Here is a 25,729-nt window from a genome sequence, read left to right on the forward strand (position 1 = left end):
CTCTGGCCAAATTTAATTTCAAATACAATTTGTACTTTATAACAGTGAACATTCTTAAATGTAAAACTAATTTCCTTTAAAGACCTTATAATTTATCAGCATTAGAAAAGGATGGAAATATCTTGCAATTAGGTTTAGGGTCACAGAAAGGCATTGCGGGGAGCTGCAAACGTCAGTTAAGAGATATAATACAAAGGGATATAAGAGGTTAACAACTCAGAGCAAACAATAAAATGAGACTTATCTTGGAAAAATGAGACCTAAAGAAATACTGTTAACATGAAAAAAACCTTATTTCTGAAGAATTTGTACCTACTATACTTACCAGAAACTGTAAGGCATTAACAAAAAAGTATATTTTTTTCCAGTCTTTTAACTATGTGCATTTGAGATTGTTTTATGTAGTCTGTCACCATTTCCCCTGCATATTGAGTTAGTTCTTCCCTTGCTGAAAAGATTCTAGTGTAACAGAAAAACTTTTTTAAAAGAAGTTAAATTTGACAGTGTCCATTCATATATCTGGGGAAAATAATTCAGAACACAAATGTTCAATGGGAGTGAGAAACTTCTCAAACAGAAATGCTGAAACTGATGGCAGTAGACAAATTAGATACACGTTTGCAATGCTACCTTGTAGGGAAAAAAGCTAGTGCAATTTGCTTACATAGAAACATCATATCGGAGTAGAAAGTTAACAGTCCCTCTTCCATATCGCTTGTATGTCATCAGACATGGAATACTGCATTCAATTCTGGGTTTCATTATTAGAGCCCTGTGCAAATGCAAAATTTGGATTTGCATCTATCTGCGATCAGCAAAAATGGATCGTGTATACAGATATTAAGCGAATATCTGCAGATTTGCAGGGCGCTACTCATTACTGGACCTATACTAACTGGACAGAACTTAGGGAACAGCAACAAGAAAGGACATGGGGGGCCGCTGTGATTGATTTATAAAGAATGATTAAGACAGTTCAATACTTATAGTTTGGCATTTAATCAGGTATGAACTGGAACATAGTAGTGGGCTACAAAATATTTAAATAGTATAAAATACCACAGATACAGAGGAGTATCAATAATAAAGGCAGTATAAAATAAAAATGTCAACATTTTGGTTGAATATCAGAGGGAAACAAAAGCTATTTAGACTGAAGAATCCTGACCCAATAGAGGTGGTGGAAGCTCCATCACCTGGGCCATGCAAGGACTAACTGTGCTAAACAACAGAAGTGCATAACAGGAAATAAAACTCTGACGTGAAATGGAGATGGGCTAGATAACCTCACAGGAACGTTTCATGTCTACTTTCTGTAAATGTATCCGATACTGTCATTTTTAACAAGCACATCAGGGTGACAACTTTAAGGAAAAGAAAGTCAAGTTTGTTTACATACTATTTTCCACTTTTCCTCTGACATGATTGAAATTATTCATCCCTATATATCAAGTGTGTCCTTCTTTGGGAACCCCAGAATGGACATTTCATGAGAGAATATCATATCCTCCTTGGAGAGGGATATTTATGTAAGCAACTAGTTCAGAGATCACAGAAGGTAGATCAGAGTAACCAAAAAGTTATCACTAGGAGATTCCAGGGATGTAAGGCAAGGATGACAAGAGATATCAGAGGTAAATGACACCTCCTTTGAGACCAGAAGCTGGATCTCCATCAAGCTATTCTGTCAAAGGGTAACCTCTGGAAAAAGATGTGGTCCCCAAAGTGTGAAATTTTATTACTCTAATTATGTTGATGATACCAATCTAGATTAGCTGTTGTACAGATTTAGCCCAGATCTACAACTAGGAGAGCTTTGCTGGTATAAGTGTACCACAGTGGCAATGCACGCCTAGTGCAGATTCAGTTTATACTGGCAAAACTGAGCTTTTGCCAATATAGCTAATACATTATGGATAACCTGAAAAATTTTGCTTGACTAAATGCTGTTGTAAGAGAGCAAAAAAGACTCTGACCAGAAAATTCTTTCCCCTTACATGACTTCTTTAAAAATCTTAAGGGCTTTCCTCCACCCCTGCTGATGTTTAGAAAGGTCTTTTCATCAAGGGAAAAGGCCAGCACCCCCATTAAATGAGTTTGGGTCTGCCCATTTCCCACTTGTCTCCTGCTTCTGTTTACACTACTGACTGCAGGCCAGCTTCAGCAGCAGCACTGAAGCAAAACCTCCCAACCTCTGAACTCTAGAGGAGTCCCAAAGAGTGAAAAATCCCTCTCCTGGCTCCCACTACTCCCTTGTCTACACTATAGTTTGGAGAAGGAAGAACAACCTTCCTGTCCCCACCCCCAGCCACATACAAAATGGTCTGTGAAGGGAAGAAGGGGGTCCCCCTGGCTGTCCCTTTTTGCCTCTTGCCTACACAGGGCTCCCAGGAAAAGGGTACACTCTCCTGGCACCAAACTTAGAAACAGCAAAAGCTCTTCTCTTGTGTTTCCGGTAAAAAGTAAATGCCCCCTTACAGGCACTAAGGAGAGGCATACCTGCTCCCCCCAAGAGCAATGCAAAAGTGATGACATGCTAATGACAACTCACCATTAACAGAATCATGAAAGTGAACAAACACGGTGCTGTCAAAATGCATAAAGTAAAAAAAGCCGAGGAAACAGAAAAAAAATCTTGAAATCAGGTTATCTTATGTACTTCTTGCAACAAGAGGATGTATAACACCTCCAAAGAGTAATGAGATTTTTCAAGTTGACAGTGTCCCCATAAGTTTCAGCCTGGAGATTTTATGGCCAATTTAGATGGACCTGAAAATAATGTATTACATTGGAAATATTGACAACTTTAACTATGAGAACTATTGAAGCAGGTGCTGTTGTATCTGAAGTAGCTTATTTTAAATCTCAAGCTTCAGATTTACAATTCTCAGCAAGTCTTTTTGATGGTAAATATAAAGATTAGGAATTTTATAGGCCCTGGGAGTTTGTGCTTATCTAATCTCATACCAGTTTAATTTTTCAAATTCAGAACTTGAGCAAATCTTCTTGCTGACTCAGTGGCAGCACTTTAATTTAGTTTAACAAGTCCTCCTAAGGCAGATCTACACTTACAATGCTGCAACAGTGCAGCTGCACCACTTAAGCAAAGACGCTCCTATGCTGTTGGGAGAGCTTCTCCCATCGCCGTAATTAATCCACCTTCGCAAGAGACAGCGTCTATGTCAATGGGGGAGGCTCTCTGCTGACATAGCCCTGTCTACGCTGAAGGTTAGGTTGGTATAACTATGTCGTCCAGGAGCCTTGATTTTCACACACCTGAGAGACAGTTATACTGATATAAGTCTGCAGTGTAGACCTGACCTAGGACATATTTGTAATCTTGTTACTTTGTAACCACCAGTTCTGTAGAGCTGGAAGCAGGAACTCCACAAGAGTGGTAGTAAAAAACTTAGTTCTTGAAAACATGATTAACTAATCAGCGACTTCCCTACTACACATAAACGGATATTAGCTATGTATGATATTAGCAATACAGCAGAGAAGGGGAACAGGAAAACCAGTATTTATTAAATGAAGCCTTAAGAAGAAAATTCTGATCTTATCCAAAGAAAAAAAGTAAAACATCCCAACAACTCTCAAGCTGCGGTCCAGGATGCCCTTCTTGGGGATCTCCAGAAAGGAACATTTTGAGACATATCCAAGGATTGTTGGGAGAAGAATGGGTGTCCCTTAGGAAGAGGTCTGCAGAATTAATGAGTTGGAGATCTACTGGCTTCCCTTAAGAAAAGCCCTCCTAATTGATAAAGTAATTCATAATGCCTTTTGAAACTTACCTTGCACAAAAGTACTTGGACTAACTGGATAAGTGTGATTTGAAGACGTATGAAACCCAGAATCCTGAAAATGAAGCACTGAGAAATTAAATCAAAGACACTTACAAGTGTGTTACAGTTAACAGCCTGGGTCAGAACAAGGAAATGGGAATCCTGCACTAAGGGCCTGATTTAAAACCCACTGAAGTTAATAGGAGTCTAATGATTCCAGGCCATTATCTTGTCCGGCTCAGTTTCTCTGCCTGCCTCTCTCACACAGGGCTGTGAAGAGGATTTAACAATGCTCATAGTTTGAGATTTTATTCTGTTTAAACTCAATTGCAATGAACTAAGATTAAACTAATACTTTTGTTGAATATTTGTAGGGGCCATATTCCCTAAAATGGGGAAATGGGATTAGGGGGCCCATGATCTTAATAACACTTCAAGCATTTCAACCATACTGGTCAAAAAACTGAAGCAGAAATTTTAGATTGACTTAAAGCTTCTCTTGGACTAAATCAATCTTTTTCAAAATGACTATAGTACAAGCTATAATTTTTTACCCTTCTGCACATTATCAACCAAAAATAGTATAGTAAAAGTGTCCTTACAAAGTTTTCAGATGCCTGACTTTGACAATTAGGGCTATCAAATATGCCAGGAACAATCCCATCCATCACACTTGAGAAATCCAGGCCAGTTGTCTGAGGATTAGTATTTTTTCTATGAGGAGACTGATTACTTGCTCTAGGAAAAATATCTTCAGGTATATTTTTCAGTCTCTTTACAGGTGAAGACAAAAGATCTTCATTGTGGAAATCTGCTACTCGTTTAATTCTGGTAACTGCAGGTAAAGTTCGTATGGGTGAGTTAATTAAAGCATTTACAGTTTCTGACATCTGTATGCCTTCATATTTCCTTAAGTTCGAAGCTCTCAGAAATGTGGGCAGTTTTGGAAACCCTTCGGAACACAATCTCTGATAAACCTCGTCAAATGCACTATCATATTTTTTATGAGACTTTACAGAATTACAGAAGTAGGACTTGATTAGTCCTTTTTCTTTAGTGTTTGAAAGAGGCTTTCTAATCTTAAGAGGTTTCTGAAGTTCTTTGGGGCACAGCTTCTGGTAAAGTTTTTCAAATTCATCTTCACATTTCTGGTGAGTCTTGACTGGACTTTGATTCACAGGAAGTGAGGAAAAAGAATGACTGCGCTGCAGTGAAAAACCTCCCCTGAAAGTTTTTATTTCAGGATTTCTGATTAATGCATTTGATGTTCTTACTAGAGAATAGTTGTTAAGTGGTGGAAAGGTATTAGCATCACCATTCAAGTTGCAAGTGGACAAATGGAACCCTGATGTACCATCGAAAGCTGTATTGTCAGTTTTGCCATTCTTGCTCTCTTTTACTAGACAAGGAGATGTTGTGCAAGTTACAGAAAAGCATCCCACAGAAAGTACTTCAGGCAGCTTCCCATTTGGGCTGCCTTTTGAGTCATGTAGTGACACGGTGGTCTGAGGTGGATCCTCAGTTAGAAATGTTTCTTCTGTTCTAGCAGTAACATTTGGAAAAACAGACTCTGAGATGTTTTGGTCTATTCTTTGAATGTATGAATTATCTTCTAAATTTCCAGGCCAATCTATTTCCATTTCACTTGTATTAACATGTGGGTAAGATACCATACCAGATTCACCATTAGTCACACACCGTGTCTGACATTTGCCATCATGAAGAAGTTGGTTACTCTCATTTAAATTATTTCCAACAGGCAATTTATGATCATTACTATTTGTATTAGGCAGCACAGGCTTCAATTTAGATGTCCTGAACCTTCTTATTCTTTCTATGGTGACATTAAGCTTTGATTTTCTAGGAGGCCATCCTCTGTGTTTGTAGTGTCTGATTATGGAATCAGCTGCTTTTTTCTGAGAGTGTTTGTTCATCAACTTGCTAAGTGTCTCCACCATTCCTGGATACAAATCTGCAAGTGTGACATTGTTCCAGGAACATTCTTCATTTGCAGACTGGTACTCTTCCATGAAGCTATCATAGCCCGTTTCATTTTTTTCCAGAAAAGGTATATGTCTGGGTAGAGTTATCTTATCTGCTGAAATAAGAAAAGCAGAAACACATAGTATGAGAGACCTGGATGCAGGAGGTGCATTTCTAGATTCTGCTTTCCTTCTGAAACCATTAGCTTGGTTATGTATTAGGCCAAATAAAGTTATATACAACAGTGCTTAGAGCCTTTCAAATAATGTATTAATTACATAGCATAAATCTAATTTTAAATATTAGAAGGTGTACAAATATTCTTGCAGTGTTGATCTTCATGTGCTGTTAATAAAGCCTTGTAAAATTCTAGATTGTTTTCTTTTTCATGAGTAAAATTTCTAGTGTTTTTCATCACGATTCCCATCAGGTTACAGGATTGTTGCTGAACAAATACGTTTTAGTAAATTTTCATCAACGTTTGTACAAGGCTATATTAACAGACTGCAGAAAATGGATACCAAGTGTCTTGGAGTACAAACTATTTTAAAGTTCTTCTGGGGCGTAAGTGGGAGTTGTCCAAAAAGGACTTCTTGCAACAAGAATATGTACAACACTCAGTGGTGAATGCATGTTAGTGCAAAATATTTTCACTGCCAAGACAAATAGAGCCTCTCCTCTTATCAAATCTGCAATAATGACTGGGAAGCGAATGTGAATTTCTTAGCAAGCAAAGACAAAAGTGTCATAAAATTTACTATGTTCATTTGACAATTGTAATGTTGTTTTAAAGTTATAATGAGTAACTTCCTAAGTGCTCTGAAGTATTTACTGTAAAAGTAACAAAGATTCATAAATGGCAGCATGCCACTACTAAGTCTTTGTGACACGGGGGAGACTACTGATTTTGGGGTCAATTACAATCTGCATATGAGCAAATGTGTAAATTAACAAGGTTCAATTGAATAATGAAGCCTAGGGCATAGCCTTATGTAGAGTTTTTGGTTATTTTATTCCCTCAAAGAAGTACAATGATTCTCCTTAAAAGCCAAGTTTTTATCCAAGACTTTTATTGTCCCACCTTTAGTAATTGAAGCCCATTAAGTCCAAAAGTGTGGAAGGATCAAGAGGACTTTCTGTAATCCCAGGGCACTGTGTACCGAAAGGAAATGTTTTCAAAAGGCACAAACGGCAATTAGGAACCCACTAACCGCTATGTCTAAAATGCTAGGGAACAGAATGCTTGATATGTCTGATAGCAAATGTTAGGATGTGAAAATACCATGGAAGAAGTAAACCCTTCTGCAAAAGAGCACCAGACTTCAATGCAAGTTTTTCCCTACCTAAAGGCTGCAAAAATCAGGCCCATTATCTTCATGCTGCTCCTGCACAAGCAGTTACTGCCAAATACAAGACACCCATGAGACTGTGTTGTGCTACCAGCTAAACCAAAGCAAGCACAAAAATATAGAATAACTTGACCATGTTTAAATTCTTTATTACGGTGGGTTTTTAAATGCATCTTTTTCTCTGACTATTTTAGAATAGCTGCGTTCATTTATAAGAGATAATTCCTTTTTAAAAAATGTTTAAAATACGCCTATGGCAAAACATTAACAATGGGCCTATATAACGCCTCAAGAATTCAAACTGTTGTATCTTTATGTTCAGGTTAACCCACTTTTTTGCATTTTCAATAAATATGTTAAATAAGAACGGCCGTACCGGGTCAGACCAAAGGTCCATCTAACCCAATATCCTGTCTACCGACAGTGGCCAATGCCAGGTGCCCCAGAGGGAGTGAACCTAACAGGCAATGATCAAGTGATCTCTCTCCTGCCATCCATCTCCACCCTCTGACGAACAGAGGCTAGGGACACCATTCCTTACCCATCGTGGCTAATAGCCATTAATGGACTTAACCACCATGAATTTATCCAGTTCTCTTTTAAACGCTGTTATAGTCCTAGCCTTCACAACCTCCTCAGGTTCCACAAGTTGACTGTGCGCTGCGTGAAGAAGAACTTCCTTGTATTTGTTTTAAACCTGCTGCCTATTAATTTCATTTGGTGACCCCTAGTTCTTGTATTATGGGAATAAGTAAATAACTTTTCCTTATCCACTTTCTCCACATCACTCATGATTTTATATACCTCTATCATATCCCCGCTTAGTCTCCTCTTTTCCAAGCTGAAGAGTCCTAGCCTCTTTAATCTCTCCTCACATGGGACCCGTTCCAAACCCCTAATCATTTTAGTTGCCCTTTTCTGAAGCTTTTCTAGTGCCAATATATCTTTTTTGAGATGAGGAGACCACATCTGTACGCAGTATTCGAGATGTGGGCGCACCATCGATTTATATAAGGGCAATAATATATTCTCCATCTTATTCTCTATCTCCTTTTTAATGATTCCTAACATCCCGTTTGCTTTTTTGACCACCTCTGCACACTGCGTGGACATCTTCAGAGAACTATTCACGATGACTCCAAGATCTCTTTCCTGACTTCTTGTAGCTAAATTAGCCCCCATCATATTGTATGTATAGTTGGGGTTATTTTTTCCAAAGTGCATTACTTTACATTTATCCACATTAAATTTCATTTGCCATTTTGTTGCCCAATCACTTAGTTTTGTGAGATCTTTTTGAACTTCTTCACAGTCTGCTTTGGTCTTAACTATCTTGAGCAGTTTAGTATCATCTGCAAACTTTGTCACCTCACTGTTTACCCCTTTCCCCAGATCATTTATGAATAAGTTGAATAGGATTGGTCGAGGACTGACCCTTGGGGAACACCACTAGTTACCCCTCTCCATTCTGAGAATTTACCATTTATTCCTACCCTTTGTTCCCAGTCTTTTAACCAGTTCTCAATCCATGAAAGGACCTTCCCTTTTATCCCATGACAGCTTAATTTACATAAGAGCCTTTGGTGAGGGACCTTGTCAAAGGCTTTCTGGAAATCTAAGTACACTATGTCTACTGGATTCCCCCTTGTCCACATGTTTGTTGACCCCTTCAAAGAACTCTAATAGATTAGTAAGACACGATTTCCCTTTACAGAAAGCATGTTGACTATTGCTCAACAGTTTATGTTTTTCTATGTGTCTGACAATTTTATTCTTAACTATTGTTTCGACTAATTTGCCCGGTACCGACGTTAGACTTACCGGTCCGTAATTGCCGGGATCACCTCTAGAGCCCTTTTTAAATATTGGCGTTACATTAGCTAACTTCCAGTCATTGGGTACAGAAGCCGATTTAAAGGACAGGTTACAAACCTTAGTTAATAGTTCCGCAACTTCACATTTGAGTTCTTTCAGAACTCTTGGGTGAATGCCATCTGGTCCCGGTGACTTGTTAATGTTAAGTTTATCAATTAATTCCAAAACCTCCTCTAGTGATACTTCAATCTGTGACAGTTCCTCAGATTTGTCACCTACAAAAGCCGGCTCAGGTTTGGGAATCTCCCTAAAATCCTCAGCCGTGAAGACTGAAGCAAAGAATCCCTTTAGTTTCTCCGCAATGACTTTATCGTCTTTAAGCGCTCCTTTTGTATCTCGATCATCAAGGGTCCCCACTGGTTGTTTAGCAGGCTTCCTGCTTCTGATGTACTTAAAAAACATTTTGTTATTACCTTTGGAGTTTTTGGTTAGCCGTTCTTCAAACTCCTCTTTGGCTTTTCTATTACATTCTTGCACTTAATTTGGCAGTGTTTATGCTCCTTTCTGTTTGCCTCACTAGGATTTGACTTCCACTTTTTAAAGGAAGTCTTTTTATCTCTCACTGCTTCTTTTACATGGTTGTTAAGCCACGGTGGCTCTTTTTTAGTTCTTTTACTGTGTTTCTTAATTTGGGGTATACATTGAAGTTGGGCCTCTATTATGGTGTCTTTAAAAAGCGCCCATACAGCTTGCAGGGATTTCACTTTAGTCACTGTACCTTTTAACTTCTGTTTAACTAACCCCCTCATTTTTGCATAGTTCCCCCTTTTGAAATTAAATGCCACAGTGTTGGGCTGTTGAGATGTTCTTCTCACCACAGGGATGTTGAATGCTATTGTATTATGGTCACTATTTCCAAGCGGTCCTGTTATAGTTACCTCTTGGACCAGCTCCTGCGCTCCACTCAGGACTAAATCTAGAGTTGGCTCTCCCCTTGTGGGTTCCCGTACCAGCTGCTCCATGAAGCAGTCATTTAAAGTATCGAGAAATCTTATCTCTGCATTTCGTCCTGAAGTGAAATGTTCCCAGTCAATATGGGGATAATTGAAATCCCCCCCTATTATTGAGTTCTTAATTTTGATAGCCTCTCTAATTTCCCTTAGCATTTCATCATCACTATCACTGTTCTGGTCAGGTGGTCGATAATAGATCCCTAATGTTATATTCTTATTAGAGCATGAAATTTCTATCCATAGAGATTCTATGGGACATGTGGATTCACTTAAGATTTTTACTTCATTTGATTCTACATTTTCTTTCACATATAGTGCCACTCCCCCCCCCGCACGACCTGTTCTGTCCTTCCGATATATTTTGTACCCCGGAATGATTGTGTCCCATTGATTGCTCTCAGTCCACCAGGTTTCTGTGATGCCTTTTATATCAATATCCTCCTTTATCACAAGGCACTCTAGTTCACCCATCTTATTATTTAGACTTCTAGCATTTGTGTACAAGCACTTTAAAAACTTGTCACTGTTTATTTGTCTGCCCTTTTCTGATTTGTCAGATTCTTTTTTATGTGAATGTTTATCATCTGATCTGGCCCTTACATTATCCTCTTCCATCCTTTGCTCCTGACTATAACCTGGAGATTCTCTATAATTCTCTATCATTTGTTAAATAACTACAGTTCAGTGTCATACTCACCAACTGGAGATTTAGTCATACCCATCAAGTCTTGCCATGGAGATGTTATGTGAAGACGCTTTGATTTTTCTCCAGGTGCAACCTGAAAAACCCACAGAACTTATTTAGTAATTTATGTTTATTTTACAGTAGCACTCAGGCCCCATTCAGGATTGTGGTCCCATTGTGCTAGGCACTGCACAAAAGACAAACCATACCCTGAAGAGCTCAGTAAAACAGTGAGGAAAAAGTTCTATTTAAGATTTGCTTTTGCTTCAATTACAGTTGCAGTATGTTTTATTAGACAAAGCAACAGATAAAAACTTGAGAAAAAGGATATTTGGCAAAATATGCAAAAACTTACATGACATTTATAATTTCTAAATTAAGCATAAAGTTTGCATTTCTTTCCTAAATATTTAAATTTACTTCCATTTATAAAACACATACCTGAACACTCTAGCCACATCTGACAAATACAATAAATTTAAAAAAACTCTGCAGCCCCATAACGTAAAACACTACTACATAACCAGACAGCTCCCCACTTCCTTATTTTCCATGAACATCAAGCCTAAAAATATTTGCTTCTTGAGAAAGTCTATTAAGATGCATAAGTTAGCCTTTAGCACGACAGGCAAATAACGTATAATGGGAAAGAATAGTTAAATGATGTTTGTTCAGTTTCTTTGACTCATCTCACAATGTTTCAAAGCTAACAGGGCAATGCTTTCCACAATGGGCAAAAGCCAGCGCTTCCTACTCCACCAGAAAAGGCAATAAAAATTCAAGTGACAAGCAGCAAAGAAAAGTATTTTGGTGGTCTTTGTGATGCAATTCTAATAAAAAGTCCACTACTATTGCATATTGGTCACTGTATCCTATGCTGAAAGAAAAAAAAATCAGGGATACTGAAGACAATATTTGAGAGTTTGAAGGAATGTTACACAAAGGAGCTAGTTCAGTGATGAACGTACCTGACATATACCGAGACTGTCTTTGTTCAGCAGCCAAAAATAGGGCTTAATAAACCAAGATAGCTAATTCTAGGGACATACCACTGGTCTCCAACCCAATAGGAAGAAAACAAATTTGAATATGACCCTTACTGGTATACGGACTCACAAGTTTGCTTTAAACTGACGAACAATTCAAATTTTTATAAGTGAATAAGATGTTCCATCTTCAAGAAACTCACCCTATTTTTCACTAAGAAGTTCTCACAGATTTGGATTAGCCCTAGCCAAGGCACACCAAGCAACGGTTTGGCTAGTAGTTTAAAGATACCAGTTTTAAGTAGTGAATTAATTCTAACAAACCCAAGCAGATGCATTACCATAATCCATTTAGGGATGTTTCTTTCATCATCTTGTACTATCACATCCACACGAACTCTAACTTTCTCTCTCATTTCCAGCTCAGAAGGGTTTACAAGTAGAATGTCCTCCTTTTATTCACAGAAACAAAAACATGTCAAATGCAACATCCACAACAAAAAATGTTTACACAGTAACAAGTTAGTAATAGAAAACTTCACACAATACATATTCAAATCATAGGGATTTCAAAATTGAAGAAAAACAAGTAAAAGACTGGTTAAAACAGAATACTATAAATACTGACCAATAAAGACATGCCCAATCAGGTCATTGCATTTCAAGTAAATGATGTTTATACTGGAAGCCAGACAGAGAGCAGTATAAAATGTTCAGTAACTATAATCTAACTTTTCAATTATATATATTCTCTGTTTTAAGGAAAAATATGAAACTGTGTTCACATTAGATGCATGTATAAATAGCTATAGGAAACAAGAAATTCACAGTCACTTCCTAAGACCTCACAAGTACACATGGCTCCAAACAGATGAATAGCCTAACTAGAAGCTAATACCACTTCCACTACTTTCCAGCTGAAGTATTCCAGCAGACCTTCTTCACCTTTAATTTATTTTTAAATAGGAGAAGTCTGATAATGATTTATGGAAAGATACTGTCTTCTCATAGCTATACATCACTGACTAGTTGGGTGATCCTAGGCAAGTCAACCTCTGTGCCTCAGAGTCCCATCTGTAAAAAAGGTTAATAATACTTCAAAATATTCTGAGACAAAATTTTGTAAAGTACTGAGATCCTTGGATGCAAATAACAAAAATGCTAACTATTGTATAATAATAAATGAGATGCAAATGATAATCCATACTCCTACATAAAAGGGAGATTTGTCTCCACTCTTCACTCTAGATTCTCTGGCCTTCTCAGTGTTAATATGTGCCTTTATCAAAAACATAGGAATTGCCATCCTGGATCAGACATGAGATCCACCTAGTCCACTTTCCTATCTTTGACAGTGGCCAACAGTAGATGCATCACAGAAAAGTGTCAGAACCCCATAGTTGGCATGTAGAGCAATCTGCACCCCTGCATTAGATCTTAGAATCATAGAACTGGAAGGACCTCAAGAGGTCATCTAGTCCAGTCCCCTGCACTCAAGGCAGGACTAAGTATTATGTAGACCATCCCTGACAGGTGTTTGTCCAACCTGCTCTTAAAAATCTCCAATGACAGAGATTCCACAACCTCCCTAGGCAATTTATTCCAGTGCTTAACCACTCTGAGAGTTAGGAAGTTTTCCTAATGTCCAACCTAAACTGCCCTTGCTGCAGTTTAAACCCATTGCTTCTTGTCCTATCCTCAGAGGTTAAGAACAACAATTTTTCTCCCTCCTCCTTGTAACAACCTTTTATGTACTTGAAAACTGTTATGTTCCCTTCTCAGTCTTCTCTTCTCCAGATTAAACAAACCCAATTTTTTCAATCTTCCCTCATAGGTCATGTTTTCTAGACCTTTAATCATTTTTGTTGCTCTTCTCTGGACTTTCTCCAATTTGTCCACATCTTTCCTGAAATGTGGCACCCAGAACTGGACACAATACTCCCGTTGAGGCCTATCAGCACGGAGTAGAGCGGAAGAATTACTTCTCCTGTCTTGCTTACAATATTCCTGCTAATACATCCCAGAATGATGTTTGCTTTTTCTGCAACAACATTACACTGTTGACTCATATTTAGCTTGTGATCCACTATGACCCCCAGATACCTCCTTCCTAGGCACTCATTTCCCATTTTGTATGGGTGCAACTGATTGTTCCTTCCTAAGTGGAGTACTTTGCATTTGTCCTTTTGAATTTCATCCTATTTACTTCAGACCATTTCTCCAGTTTGTCCAGATCATTTGGAATTTTAATACTATCCTCCAAAGCACTTGCAACCCCGCCCAGCTTGGTATCGTCCGCAAACTTTATAGGTGTACTCTCTATGCCATTATCTAAATCATTGATGAAGATATTGAACAGAACCAGACCCAGAACCGATCCCTGCAGGACCCCACTCGTTATGCCCTTCCAGCATGACTGTGAACCATTGAGGATTACTCTATGGGAATGATTTTCCAACCAGTTATGCACCCACCTCCACCTGGGTTGTATTTCCCTAGTTTGTTAATGAGAAGGTCATGCGAGAGAGTTTCAAAAGCCTTACTAAAGTCAAGATATACCACATCTACCACTTCTCCCCTATCCACAAGGCTTGTTACCCTGTCAAAGAAAGCTATCAGGTTGGTTTGACACCATTTGTTCTTGACAAATCCATGCTGACTGTTATCTTCTAGGTGTTTGCAAATTGATTGCTTAATTATTTGCTCCATTATCTTTCCAGGTACAGAAGTTAAGCTGACTAGTCTGTAATTCCCCGGGTTGTCCTTATTTCCCTTTTTATAGATGGGCACCATATTTGACCTTTTCCAATCTTCTGGACTGTCTCCCGCCTGGAATGTCTTATCCTGGTCTCTAACAGTTAAAGACTGGCTTATGCATTGAGGCATATGATTTAACATGCCTTCAAACTTTTTGATTTTTTAAAACTCCAGATTGTATATGGATAGCAAAACTCTCTCTTTTTGATTTTGCTAAATTCTTGGCCTCAGCCCTGTGAGGGCAAGGTGTTTCAGTCTAATTACGCATTGTATTGATTTTGAATTTGCCACCAAATGTCATCAAATGGCCCTTTGTTCTTGTGTTAAGAGACAAGGAAAACTAATTCCTGATCTATTGCTTCTTTACAATTCATTATTTTATATACTTTTATCACACCCACCCCCTTACTCAACTCCTTTCTAATGTGAACAATCCCCATCTGTTTAATCTTGTCAGATGAGTTTTTCATGCCCTTGATCTGAACCCACTAATTCTGCAACATCCTTTCATTGCCAATCTCTGAACTCACTAATTCTGCAATATCCTTTTAGAGATACCAGTGACCAGTACTGCATACAATATTTCAGATGAGGGCACACCATTTATTTATATTCTCCATCTCACTCCTTATGTATCTTAACATCATTTTCTGTTTTGACTGCTGCTGTGCATTGACCTGAAGTCTTCACTGAGCTGTCTGACACTCCTGTCCCTTTCCTGAGTCAACAATAACTTCAGAAACCTGTAAAATGTTCTGAATAGTTCAATTCCCCCCGCCCCATCCAAGGTATGTTACTTTACATTTATCAACACTGAACTTAATTTGCCATCATATTGCTTGTTTAGGTCTCTCTGAAATTCTTTGCAGTCTTCTCTGGGACTAGAAACCCTAAACAACAGCTTATATGAAATGGCTTCGTTTGTATCAGTCCAGATCACAAATGCACTGAAAGTGTTTAATACAGGTCTGTCTCATCTTACGCAGGGGTTCCGTTCCGTTCCGCGGTTAGCGCGTAAAGCGAAAACCGTGTATAGCCAAAATTCCATTGAGTTCAATGGCGGGCGAAATCGCCCGCACTACAGGTATAGTATTAAAATTGTTATTTTTCTCTCTTTTGTTTTGTTTTTGCCGACCGCGTAAAGTTGAAATCACGCATGTTAAATGCGCGTAAGATGCGACAGAGCTGTAATATTAATCAATACCCTTGTAAGCAGTCTCAGGTCTGAACAAGGATGGAAAATGAATCTCCCTCCCACATCTACAGTTGGTCACTAGCACCAAAGAGGTGTATAGGCAACACAGTGGAGAACAATAGGAGAAAGTTGTATCAATACAGTGCTCGCTGTTGGCCGCGCTGTAATTGACCTGTGGATGAACAGGAATTAAGAGTTTGTGGCTGTCAGTCCAGAACTTGTCACCTACACAAAATCCACATAAAAATATTTTAAATTAAAAAATCCAGCCTCTTAAAGTGAATGCAAAAGATATAAAGCAGAATTGTTTTTACCTTGAGGTTAACATTTTCAAATTTTCTTCTAATCGAAACCAAATCAGCTTCGCTTTCTGTATCTACAATTTGAAGTTAAACACTAAGTAAATTTCAATTCATCCAAAACCAATGTAATAAATTTGTATTTCTGTGAATTATTTTAAACTGACACTGTGAAGACCAAACTGCCCAAAAAAGTACATATTGAAAAAATACATTTTTACAAAATCCTGAAGAAATATGTTCCTGTGTTACATTTTTAATTTAAATCTCATTGAAAGTCAGTGGGCTCCGAAGCACGTAAGTCACTTTTGAAAAATGGCGTAACCAGAGCTCTTTGAGATGGACTATGTATATCCAGACTCATGGGATGTGCTGGACAGTGTAACTCAAATGGTGGAACTTTCTCACAGGAGTGACTGTTAGAGAGCTCACATGCCCCTCCACCCCACTGTTTATTCCCAAATGTTCCAAGGGCAAGACTATTAAAGGGGGCATGGTGACCTCTGCAGCCTTAATTCCTTCCACGGTTTCCTCAGTCAATATTTCATTAGGACTCTGAAGAGGACAGGAAGGTTGGCAAGGAGCGTGAATATGCAGAGTCCATCTCAAACAACTCCAGTTAGAGGTAAGTAAACTCTGTTTTTCTTCCTTCAAATGTCCTCTGCATATTCCCACTCATGGGCACTCAATACCCTGTTCAGGGAACATCAAACAAGTCTTCTAACCTTGCTTTCTCAGGTGGAGAGTTGTGAGACGTGCAAGAACTTTTCCCCCCCACTTCCCTTCTAGGCAATGTAACTTGCAGATCCGGGAAATGATCTGACTGTGAACCTATGTGATGCACTTGATCTAAAACCATGACAGAAGAAGCTGAGAGTACTGGTGATGAGGCTATCACCACTTCCGGAACTTTCTTTAGATCCAATGCAATCCTCTGAGCTGGGGGATCCTTAGATATACCGATTTGCAGGGTGGATAAAAATCAATGATTTTTGTTTTGTTTTTTAAATCAGATTTTTTTTGATAAAATGCTTTTTGAGGAGAAAACCTATCTAAAGATAGTTTTAATTAAGATACATAATAGCTCGAAGATATCTCATCATGCAATAGGGATTATAAATTCTAATTCTATAGTATGAGACAATATATTCATGTAATGTTAAGAAAAGTTTTGTAAATGAGTTCCAATAGTTTATGGATTAGGGACCCAATCTTATGGGGTTTGACAGGCGTCTGTAGAGATTATTTAGGTTAATCCTTCTATCTATCCAATGGGACTCAGTGCTTAGTCTAGAAGATACCATCAGAGATGCTTAGTTTTACAGTTCTCAAACCGTGGATTAGTGTCTCCAGAGGTAACATGCTTGTTAACAGCAAAAATGTTTTTAAATAAATAAATATGTAGAGGTGAGAAATAACAGACCTCAACTCTATTGTCCCTCTGCAAATCTGTGTACACAGAGTCAATCGCTTACCTCTCTCTAAAAGTGAAAAGTTTCAAAAAGTTCAATGAATAGAAAGATTGGTGGCGGTGGAATAGGTCTGGACAAGGAAAAGAAGTCTGGAGATAAATGTACGAAGCGAGGGACATATACTTGTTTTGTTAAAATATTATACATACATAACGTTGTTTTAGTTAAATAAAACAATTTAAATGTCTGTCTGGTGATGTTCTCCTCCTAATACAGCATGGCAAGAAAATCCTCCAAATATTAATGATTAACCTGTTGAACTGGAGCTAGTTCACCACCCAATGACTTCATAAATATCTGCTTCAATTAACTTTGGTAAATGAAATAACCAAACAATCATTCATTTTCTGATATAGCTGTAAAACTAATCTGAAAAGTTTTCAAAATAAATCACGGTTTAAAAATGTATAGTGTGTACCTTCTAAAAATGAAACCTACATCTATCTCTGATTTGTGAAGAATATGTATTAAGGTTATAACAACCAACAAGAATGCACTTTTATGTAGAAAACCATGATTAAATTGAGTCTTCCTGACAAGCGATTTAAATTATTTAAATCAATTTGATTTAAATCAAATCCACCCTGCCCATTTGAAAACCTAGCTTTTGATTTGGGATCCATTATTCTATGATCCTGCTCAAATGGATCTGAGGAGTGTGGGTCTCTCTCTCCCTCAGTTAGTCCTGGTAACAGAAGTCTTTTTGTCCTATACTACTTTCTTTGGAACCAAGACGGACAGTTTCCCTGTCTGCCTCTCTCACACAGGGCTGTGAAGTAAGAGCTTCAAAGTTGAATCCGGTGATTTAGGAGCCAACTGCAAAGCAGTTTTGTCACTGGATCCCAGGGCTGAACCCAGTGTTTTTTGCATTGTGGTCTTCTGAGAGCCAAAACTTTCCAGCATCAATACTGGTCTTTTTGCATTATCATCAGATCCCTTTGTGGTGTTGGATCTGAGAAGCTTAGCTATTAAAGCTTTTTGAAGCAATAGGTCTTAGTCTGCTGTTGCACTCCTTGCATGCTCTCAGGGTAAGCGTACTGCAGACAAAGTATTCTGAAGAAGAATGACTCTCTCCACGACATACCAATCATTTAGTATGGACATCCGATGCCAGGAAGATTGCTAGACACTTTAAAGCCAAGTATCTTTGCTTTTGGATAACACATGGAACCAGTAGTCAGAACCAAAGTTTCTATAAAGTTCACTAAGAACAAAACTTTCCTTAAATCACAAACTTAAGCCAAGATTAACACCAACTATAAAGCAGTAAACTACACAAAGCTAAAGCACTATAATCATCTAAGTGAAGGATCTAGATTAATGAAGGTTTACATCCATCTGATGCTGCAGTTGGAAAGAACTGAGTCTGCAGAGGGTGCCATGCCCCCTTTTAAAGCCTTGCTCTCAGAACACATTAGAGAACGCAGATGAGTAGGAGGCGGCATGAATGCTTTAACAGGCCTTGCTATAAGAAGTTTCCACCATCTGAGCTACAGTAGCCATAAGATCCCATGAGTACAAATATGCTGAGGAGAGACAGATAAGGACATTTAAAAAACTAATGTGACTGTCCGTTTAATTGTCAGAAATGTCTCATCTTGAAATAGTTGTTTTCCATTGATAGATAAATGCAGAGGGGCATTTTAAGAGATATGCTATGACATGCTTATGGATAGGGCCCTACCAAATTCACGGACATGAAAAATGCTTCATGGACCGTGAAATCTGGTCTCCCGCCCCGTGAATTCTGGTCTTTTGTGTGATTTTACCCTATACTATACAGATTTCACAGGGGAGAGCAGTGTTTCTCAAATTGGGGGTCCTGACCCAAATGGTTGTACAGAGGGATCACAAGGTTATTTTAGGGGTGGGGGGCGCACGATTTTGCCACCCTTACTTCTGCGCTCCCGTCAGAGCTGGGTGGCAGGAGAGCAGCAGCTGGTGACCAGGCGCCCAGTTCTGAAGGCAGTGCCCCACCAGCAGCAGCAGCACAGAAGTAAGGATGGTAATACCATACCATGCCACCCTTACTTCTGCGCTGCTGCCAGCAGAGCTGGGCGGCTGCTGACTGAGGGCCCAGCTCTGTAGGTGGCAGCTCTGCCTTCAGAGCTGGGCTCCTGGCCAGCAGCTGCCACTCTCCAGCTGCCCAGCTCTGAAGGCAGCACTGCCACCAGCAGCAGTACAGAAGTAAGGGTAGCAGTACCACAACCCTCCCTACAATAACCTCGCGACTCCCTCACCACACACAACTACTTTTTGGGTCAGGACCCTACAATTACAACACTGTGAAATTTCAGATTTGAATAGCTGAAACCATGAAATGTATGATTTTTAAAAACCTATGACCGTGAAATTGACCAAAATGGACCGTGAATTTGATAGGACCCTACTTATGGAGAAGTTTCATTTTCAATAATTATACCAAAGAGATTATGTACCAACTAATCAGACTGCTGCACTGGGATATGAGTTATAAGTAGAACATTACCAACCATTACCTTACTCAAAGGCACAAATCTTACTCTTACAGATAGAAACAAATCTCATCTGAAGTATACAAGTTGTGTAATGCCATTCAGAACACAGCTATTTGAAGACAACAGTATTAATAAAAGTGTCATGATCAATTAATAAGTCAGTCAGGAATACAAAACATTTTCAAAAGTTTGAAATGGAGACTGACAACAGTTGCAGGAGTCCTGGTCTCTCTTGCAGACACATCATGATGGCTCAGTTCAATGACTTCACTTGCATGTCCATTAAAATTACTCCACGTGCCTTTCTGGTACAAACCTCTTAGGCACTATGGTGATACACACAAACCAAACAAAAAAATAATGATAAACCACTCATCTCTACTTTGCAGTACAAGTTTTCATTCTTTCTCCCCCTTTTGATTTATAGAAATGGCAAAAGGATGCAAATGAACCTATTTCAGACGTAGAGAGACAATGTGGGTAAGGTAATATCTTTTATTGGACCAACTTCTGTTGGTGAGAGAGACACAAGCTTTCGAGCTTACATAGAGCTCTTCTTGCCTGCCATACCAGTCACTTCTGTGCTGGAGTCTAATCAAGAACACGAATATTGCACTGGTCAGCATTAGCAATGTCTCATATGGTCCCTAGTCAATACTTCAGCTATAACATAATAAGAGTGTAAAAAGCAGACCCAGATTAAACCCACCATTTTAATTATTTTGGAAAAATGGCAACTAGCAGGACTTCCATGCATTTAAATTAATAAATACTAATGGCAAGTATAATAACTTTATTGAAATCTTACCTGTGTCAGCAACTTGAATCTCTTCATAGGAGTCTATAAAGGATTTTCTAGCAGGTTCCTTAAAATAAAAACACACATGAACAAAGTCACAAGAACTAGTAGCAGTTTAGCTCTAATAATCTGGACTACTCAAATTCCCTTTGCCATTAGTTCCACTGTTACTGCTGGAAAGCCCAATTCTCTTGTGAAAATGACTATGTCAAAATGGCATCTTAATCAACAAAACTGCTCCTAAAGCCTATTCTTGACTCTCAGCTGAATACTCAGTTTTTTACTCCTTTTTACTCCTTTTATTCACGGAGAGCCAACATAACAGTGAAAGGAAGCTAGTGTGTACTCGGTTTTTTTATTTCCCTTTAAAATATACAATAAAATATACAAGTTGCCCAAAATGAATGATTAACATTCTTAAATGTTAGGGGGAGAGATTTTCAGGGGAACAATCTAACAGCACAACAATGATATAGTGATGGGGATCAGATAGATTAGTTTAATAGAATAGCTAAAAGAATTTTGATTGCTGTATCTTTACTGTAGGTAATCTATGAGCCAAAAAAAATCCAGTTTGAGCTTCAGATTCCATGTTGAGTTTGTAGACCTGGCAATTAGGGGGAAAAAAACATACTTATAAACTGAGTACATTTCATCTGGTGTCATGCAGAGACAACAAATCTTCAACATCACAATGTTATTCTTGGAGTAGAATCAAGAGCAGAGCCACCTAGTTTCAAAGTAGTACCACACTTAAGGTTAATTAACTACAAAGGCTTTTTAAAGTGTTTATATGAAGGCTGCCTTGCAAAATGGTCATGGAAGTTTACCAGCTGAGAAAAAAAGTTTATTCCCTCATCCTCTATTATGAGAAGGATAATGAAAAGAACAGAGATCTTATTTTCCTGTCAATTACAGTTGCGTGCCACAGGAAAACAGAAATTTGCAAGACTGATTAACTTACTTTACTGCAGATACTATTACATTATAGAGAGAGTCAAATGAAGTTTTCTACTTACACAAAGAAAGGGACTGGTTACACTGCTCTACAGCCAAAATGCTTCTGAAATAAATGTAGTCAAACTTTACTAATTCTGGGTCACTGAGAACGAAAATGATGCTTAAAATTGTTGATTGGCTCTAGTTTTCAAGATATGCTATTGGGTCAGTATATACGACCCTTGACTTGGGAATGGCGGAGGATAAGTGAGTTATAAAGGGAAGGGATCTCAATTTAAACCAGAAATGACTAAAATACATCTTTGACTGGATCTATGAATAAATCTATGACTGGGTTTGGACAGTACTTGCTTTTTAGGCAAAACAATGAATGATGCAATCTGAAGCTGGTATTGCGTCATACGTGATATGAATTGCATCATGTTATTCCTAGAAGTCATGGATGATGCAATCATAACGAAGCTTACATCACTCTGCTGAACAAATTGCCCTATATCAGCTCTAGAAATCATACAGTGTCGTGCTCTCTTATTTGTCAGTGTTTGATTTTGCAAAGGGACACATTTCTGTTTAGCCAAAATGAGCAGAGATGCCTCATACTTGTGTGAACAGTGCAGACAACTTCTGCTATGTTTGTGGTGAAGTGACTTTTGCATCCCAAAAGCGCAGTATAACCACTATGGTTAAGAAAGCCTATCACTTTTATTTTGGCTGCAAAATTGGAGATCAGGACAAGAGGTGGGCCCCACACATATGCTGCAACACTTGTGCAACAAATCTTCGCCAGTGGTTGAAAAGGAAAAGGAAATCTATGCCTTTTGCAGTGCCAATGATTTGGAGAGAGCCAACAGATCATACCAGCAATTGTTACTTCTGCATGGTGCCTCCAGTTGGGAAAGGTGTGTCAAAGAAGAAAAAGTGGACTGTGCATTATCCAAACATTCCATCAGCTATACGCCCAGTACCCCACGGAGAAGGACTGCCGGTTCCTGATGCACCAGAATCATTCTCACTTGAGTCAGACGAAGAAGAGGATGAAACTTCTGGTCCTGAACCATCAATGTCACAGGACCCACATTTTCTCCCATCCTCCTCCTCTGAACCACACCTCATAACACAAGGTGAACTGAATGACCTTGTCAGGGATTTGGAACTACCCAAGAGTAAGGCAGAGCTGTTGGGCTCCAGACTACAGCAGTGGAATCTCCTGGCAGGTGATGTTAGGGTTTCCATGTTCCGTGACCGTCAAAAGGATCTTGTCCCATTCTTCTTCATGGAAGGTGATATTGTAGCCTGCAACAACATCGATGGTGTGATGGCAGCCCTCAACATCGTTCACAATCCAGATGAGTGGAGACTGTTCATTGATTCATCCAAGACGAGTCTTAAAGCTGTTTTACTGCACAATGGCAATGTTTTGCCATCAATTCCAGTTGGTCATGCAGTCCATATGAAGGAAACCTATGACAACATGAAACAACTTTTGAGGTGCATAAACTATGACCAACATCAGTGGCAGCTTTGTGGCGATTTGAAGGTTGTTGCTCTCTTGCTTGGTCTGCAGACTGGATACACAAAGAACTGCTGTTTTCTCTGCGAATGGGATAGTCGTGCAAGAGATTCCCACTACATCAAGAAAGATCGGCCACTCCGACAGTCATTGGAGCCTGGGAGGAAAAGTGTTCAGCATCCACCACTTGTTGAATCAAGGAAGATTTTGTTACCACCCTTACACATCAAGCTGGGTGTGATGAAGAACTTTGTCAAGGCCATTGACAAAACACAAGCAGCTTTCAAGTACCTCCGTGGAAAATTTCCAAGGTTAAGTGAAGCTAAGATAAAGGAAGGTGTCTTTGTTGGTCCTCAGATTCGTGAACTTCTTCGCGATGATGCATTTGACCATGCACTGCGTGGCAAGGAAAAGATGGCATGGAAAGCCTTCCAGTTAGTGGCAATAAATTTTCTCGGAAACAACAAGGCAGACAACTACAGGTTGTTGGTGGAAAACCTCCTCAAGGCATACAAAAGCCTTGGTTGCAACATGTCACTAAAGATACATTTTTTGCACTCTCATTTAGATTTTTTTCCACCGAACTGCGGAGCAGTGAGCGACGAGCACGGCGAGCGATTTCACCAGGACATTGCAACAATGGAGAAACGCTATCAGTGCAAATGGAGCCCATCAATGCTTGCAGACTATTGCTGGACAGTGACAAGAGATGCTCCATTTAATGAATACAAGAGACGTGCCGAGTAGAAACTGAATAGGACTAAACTATGTACATAATCGTTTTTTGCCTTTTGTTTCCTAATCAATTTTATTTATATAACCCTTTTGCTGATTTTTAAAGTGTTACATAAACAGGACAGGTGAAATATTATCATGTAAAGCAACCATAAACACATGAAAAGACCTAGGTTTACAATTTATGATTAAAACTCTACTATCTACACAATATACATAGACATAAAATGTAAAAACTTAAATATCTTAGAAACAGTAGCCAATCAGTTGTTTTAATTGTCATATTTGAATTCAGCACATCAAAATACATAATAAATAGCACATTTTATCTCTGAAGCAGACGACTTCTCAAAAATTGTAGACCAGTGTTATCTGCAACTGGTTTTCTTAACACTATATTAATATTCCCCAGAATGTAGGGGTTTGATCCTGCACCCAATGAAATAATTGGAGTCAATGGCAATAAATCACAATGTATGCAGATGAGGCTCTTAACGGTTTACGAAAAAGGTTTCAGTAGAGAAAATTTCAGAGTCAATTTTTTAGTAACTTTTTACAATTCAATGCAAAGGTACGGATACAGACAAATAGCTTTTTCTACATGTTTTCAATTGACATCTTGCAACGAGGTTCTTAAAGAACTCTGGTAAAACAAATCTAAACACTATTTTTCTACCTAATTCAAAAATGCACTTTGGACTGAAGACAACAGCAAAATGCAGACAGACAAAAAACTTTCAGGAACTTGAGACAAATAACTAGAAAAACAACGTCATTACTTAAAGGGTGCAACAAACCCATGAAGCCTGCCACACTGAATTTCAGGTACTGTTTCACATTTGATCCTGAGAAGGAGCAAGTCCCCAAAGCAACTAACCCTTAAAAAGCCCGTAGAGTTTACAACTGAAAACACCTTAAACATAAGTAAGGTTAAAAAAAAAAAAAACCCTGTCTTCAATTGGAAAAAACAACAACAACCCCATCTGTAGGTTTCAAAGCCCACAAGAAATAGCTCTTTCATTTTAGATTAATTTAAAACAGAGGCTGGGATTCAGCGGATGTTCATAGATCCACAGCACAGTAGGGAGGAGATAATCACATGATGGACAAAAATAGTTATAGAAGACGTAATACAAAAGACTATTTCTATAAACAACATGCATTTCTCTATAAAAAGTGAAATAAAAATACAACTGTCAATATGTGCAGTACAAGAGGAAAGAAGATTATAGTACACTTTTAAAAACAGTAGGAACAGGCTTAAAAAACTCCCACCCCACTTTAGAACAATGGAGACCAATACCAAGGTCCAAATATAATTTCCCAATATTGTTGAGAGCTATAACCAGAGAAAAAGATGATAACTGCTCTAAGGACCGTACTGCTCACTGGCTTTCCTGCTTCACCCTACCCATAAAAGCCTCAGCCTGCCAGATGACTTAAGCTTAGCAGGATTCAGTCGTTAGTAAACACTGATGTCACCTGACACACAGAAATGGCTGAAAAACATATCCATTCATTGCAGTTAGCAAATGAAGTCTCCCCCACACCTTATGCCCATAGGGTCCAGTATCCCAGCCCCACAGGAAGCTCTCTGCAGCCCTGCTGTTACAGTCCCACTCACTCATTCACCAGCTGGGAGTGTGGGGGCCATCCCTGAGGAGCTGTTCAGCAGCAGGGTGGCCTCCTTGCAGTCAGGGGCTCGCTCTCCTTCCCGTGGTCTTGGGGGGTCTCTGCTCATTCCCCATCAAGACCGCAGACTTCCCTGCAACTTGTGCCTGCAATGTCACTGGCCCTGCAGCTGCACAGGGAGCCCCTGCAGCCCTTCTGTTAAACTGTGAACATTTACTAAAAAACTTGAGGCCCAGTTACATCAGGGCTAGACACCTAAGTAGTACAGTTTAGTTGA

The 25,729-nt window shown here is 38.9% G+C and overlaps 1 protein-coding gene across 1 annotated transcript in view; it reads right to left on the reverse strand.

The window, feature by feature from the left end:
• Positions 1 to 4,621: 4,621 nt before the first annotated feature.
• The window catches only part of HJURP (Holliday junction recognition protein), a 34,545-nt gene continuing 13,437 nt past the window's right edge, over positions 4,622 to 25,729 (reverse strand). The window contains 6 exon segments of the mRNA XM_065418699.1: positions 4,622 to 4,776; positions 4,778 to 5,883; positions 10,643 to 10,724; positions 11,958 to 12,068; positions 15,883 to 15,944; positions 20,625 to 20,682. Of these exon segments, the coding sequence (XP_065274771.1) occupies positions 4,711 to 4,776; positions 4,778 to 5,883; positions 10,643 to 10,724; positions 11,958 to 12,068; positions 15,883 to 15,944; positions 20,625 to 20,682 (1,485 nt within the window). The 3' untranslated portion in view covers positions 4,622 to 4,710.

Source organism: Emys orbicularis, chromosome 1 (assembly GCF_028017835.1).
Source record: "Emys orbicularis isolate rEmyOrb1 chromosome 1, rEmyOrb1.hap1, whole genome shotgun sequence".
NCBI classification, from domain to species: Eukaryota; Metazoa; Chordata; order Testudines; family Emydidae; genus Emys; species Emys orbicularis.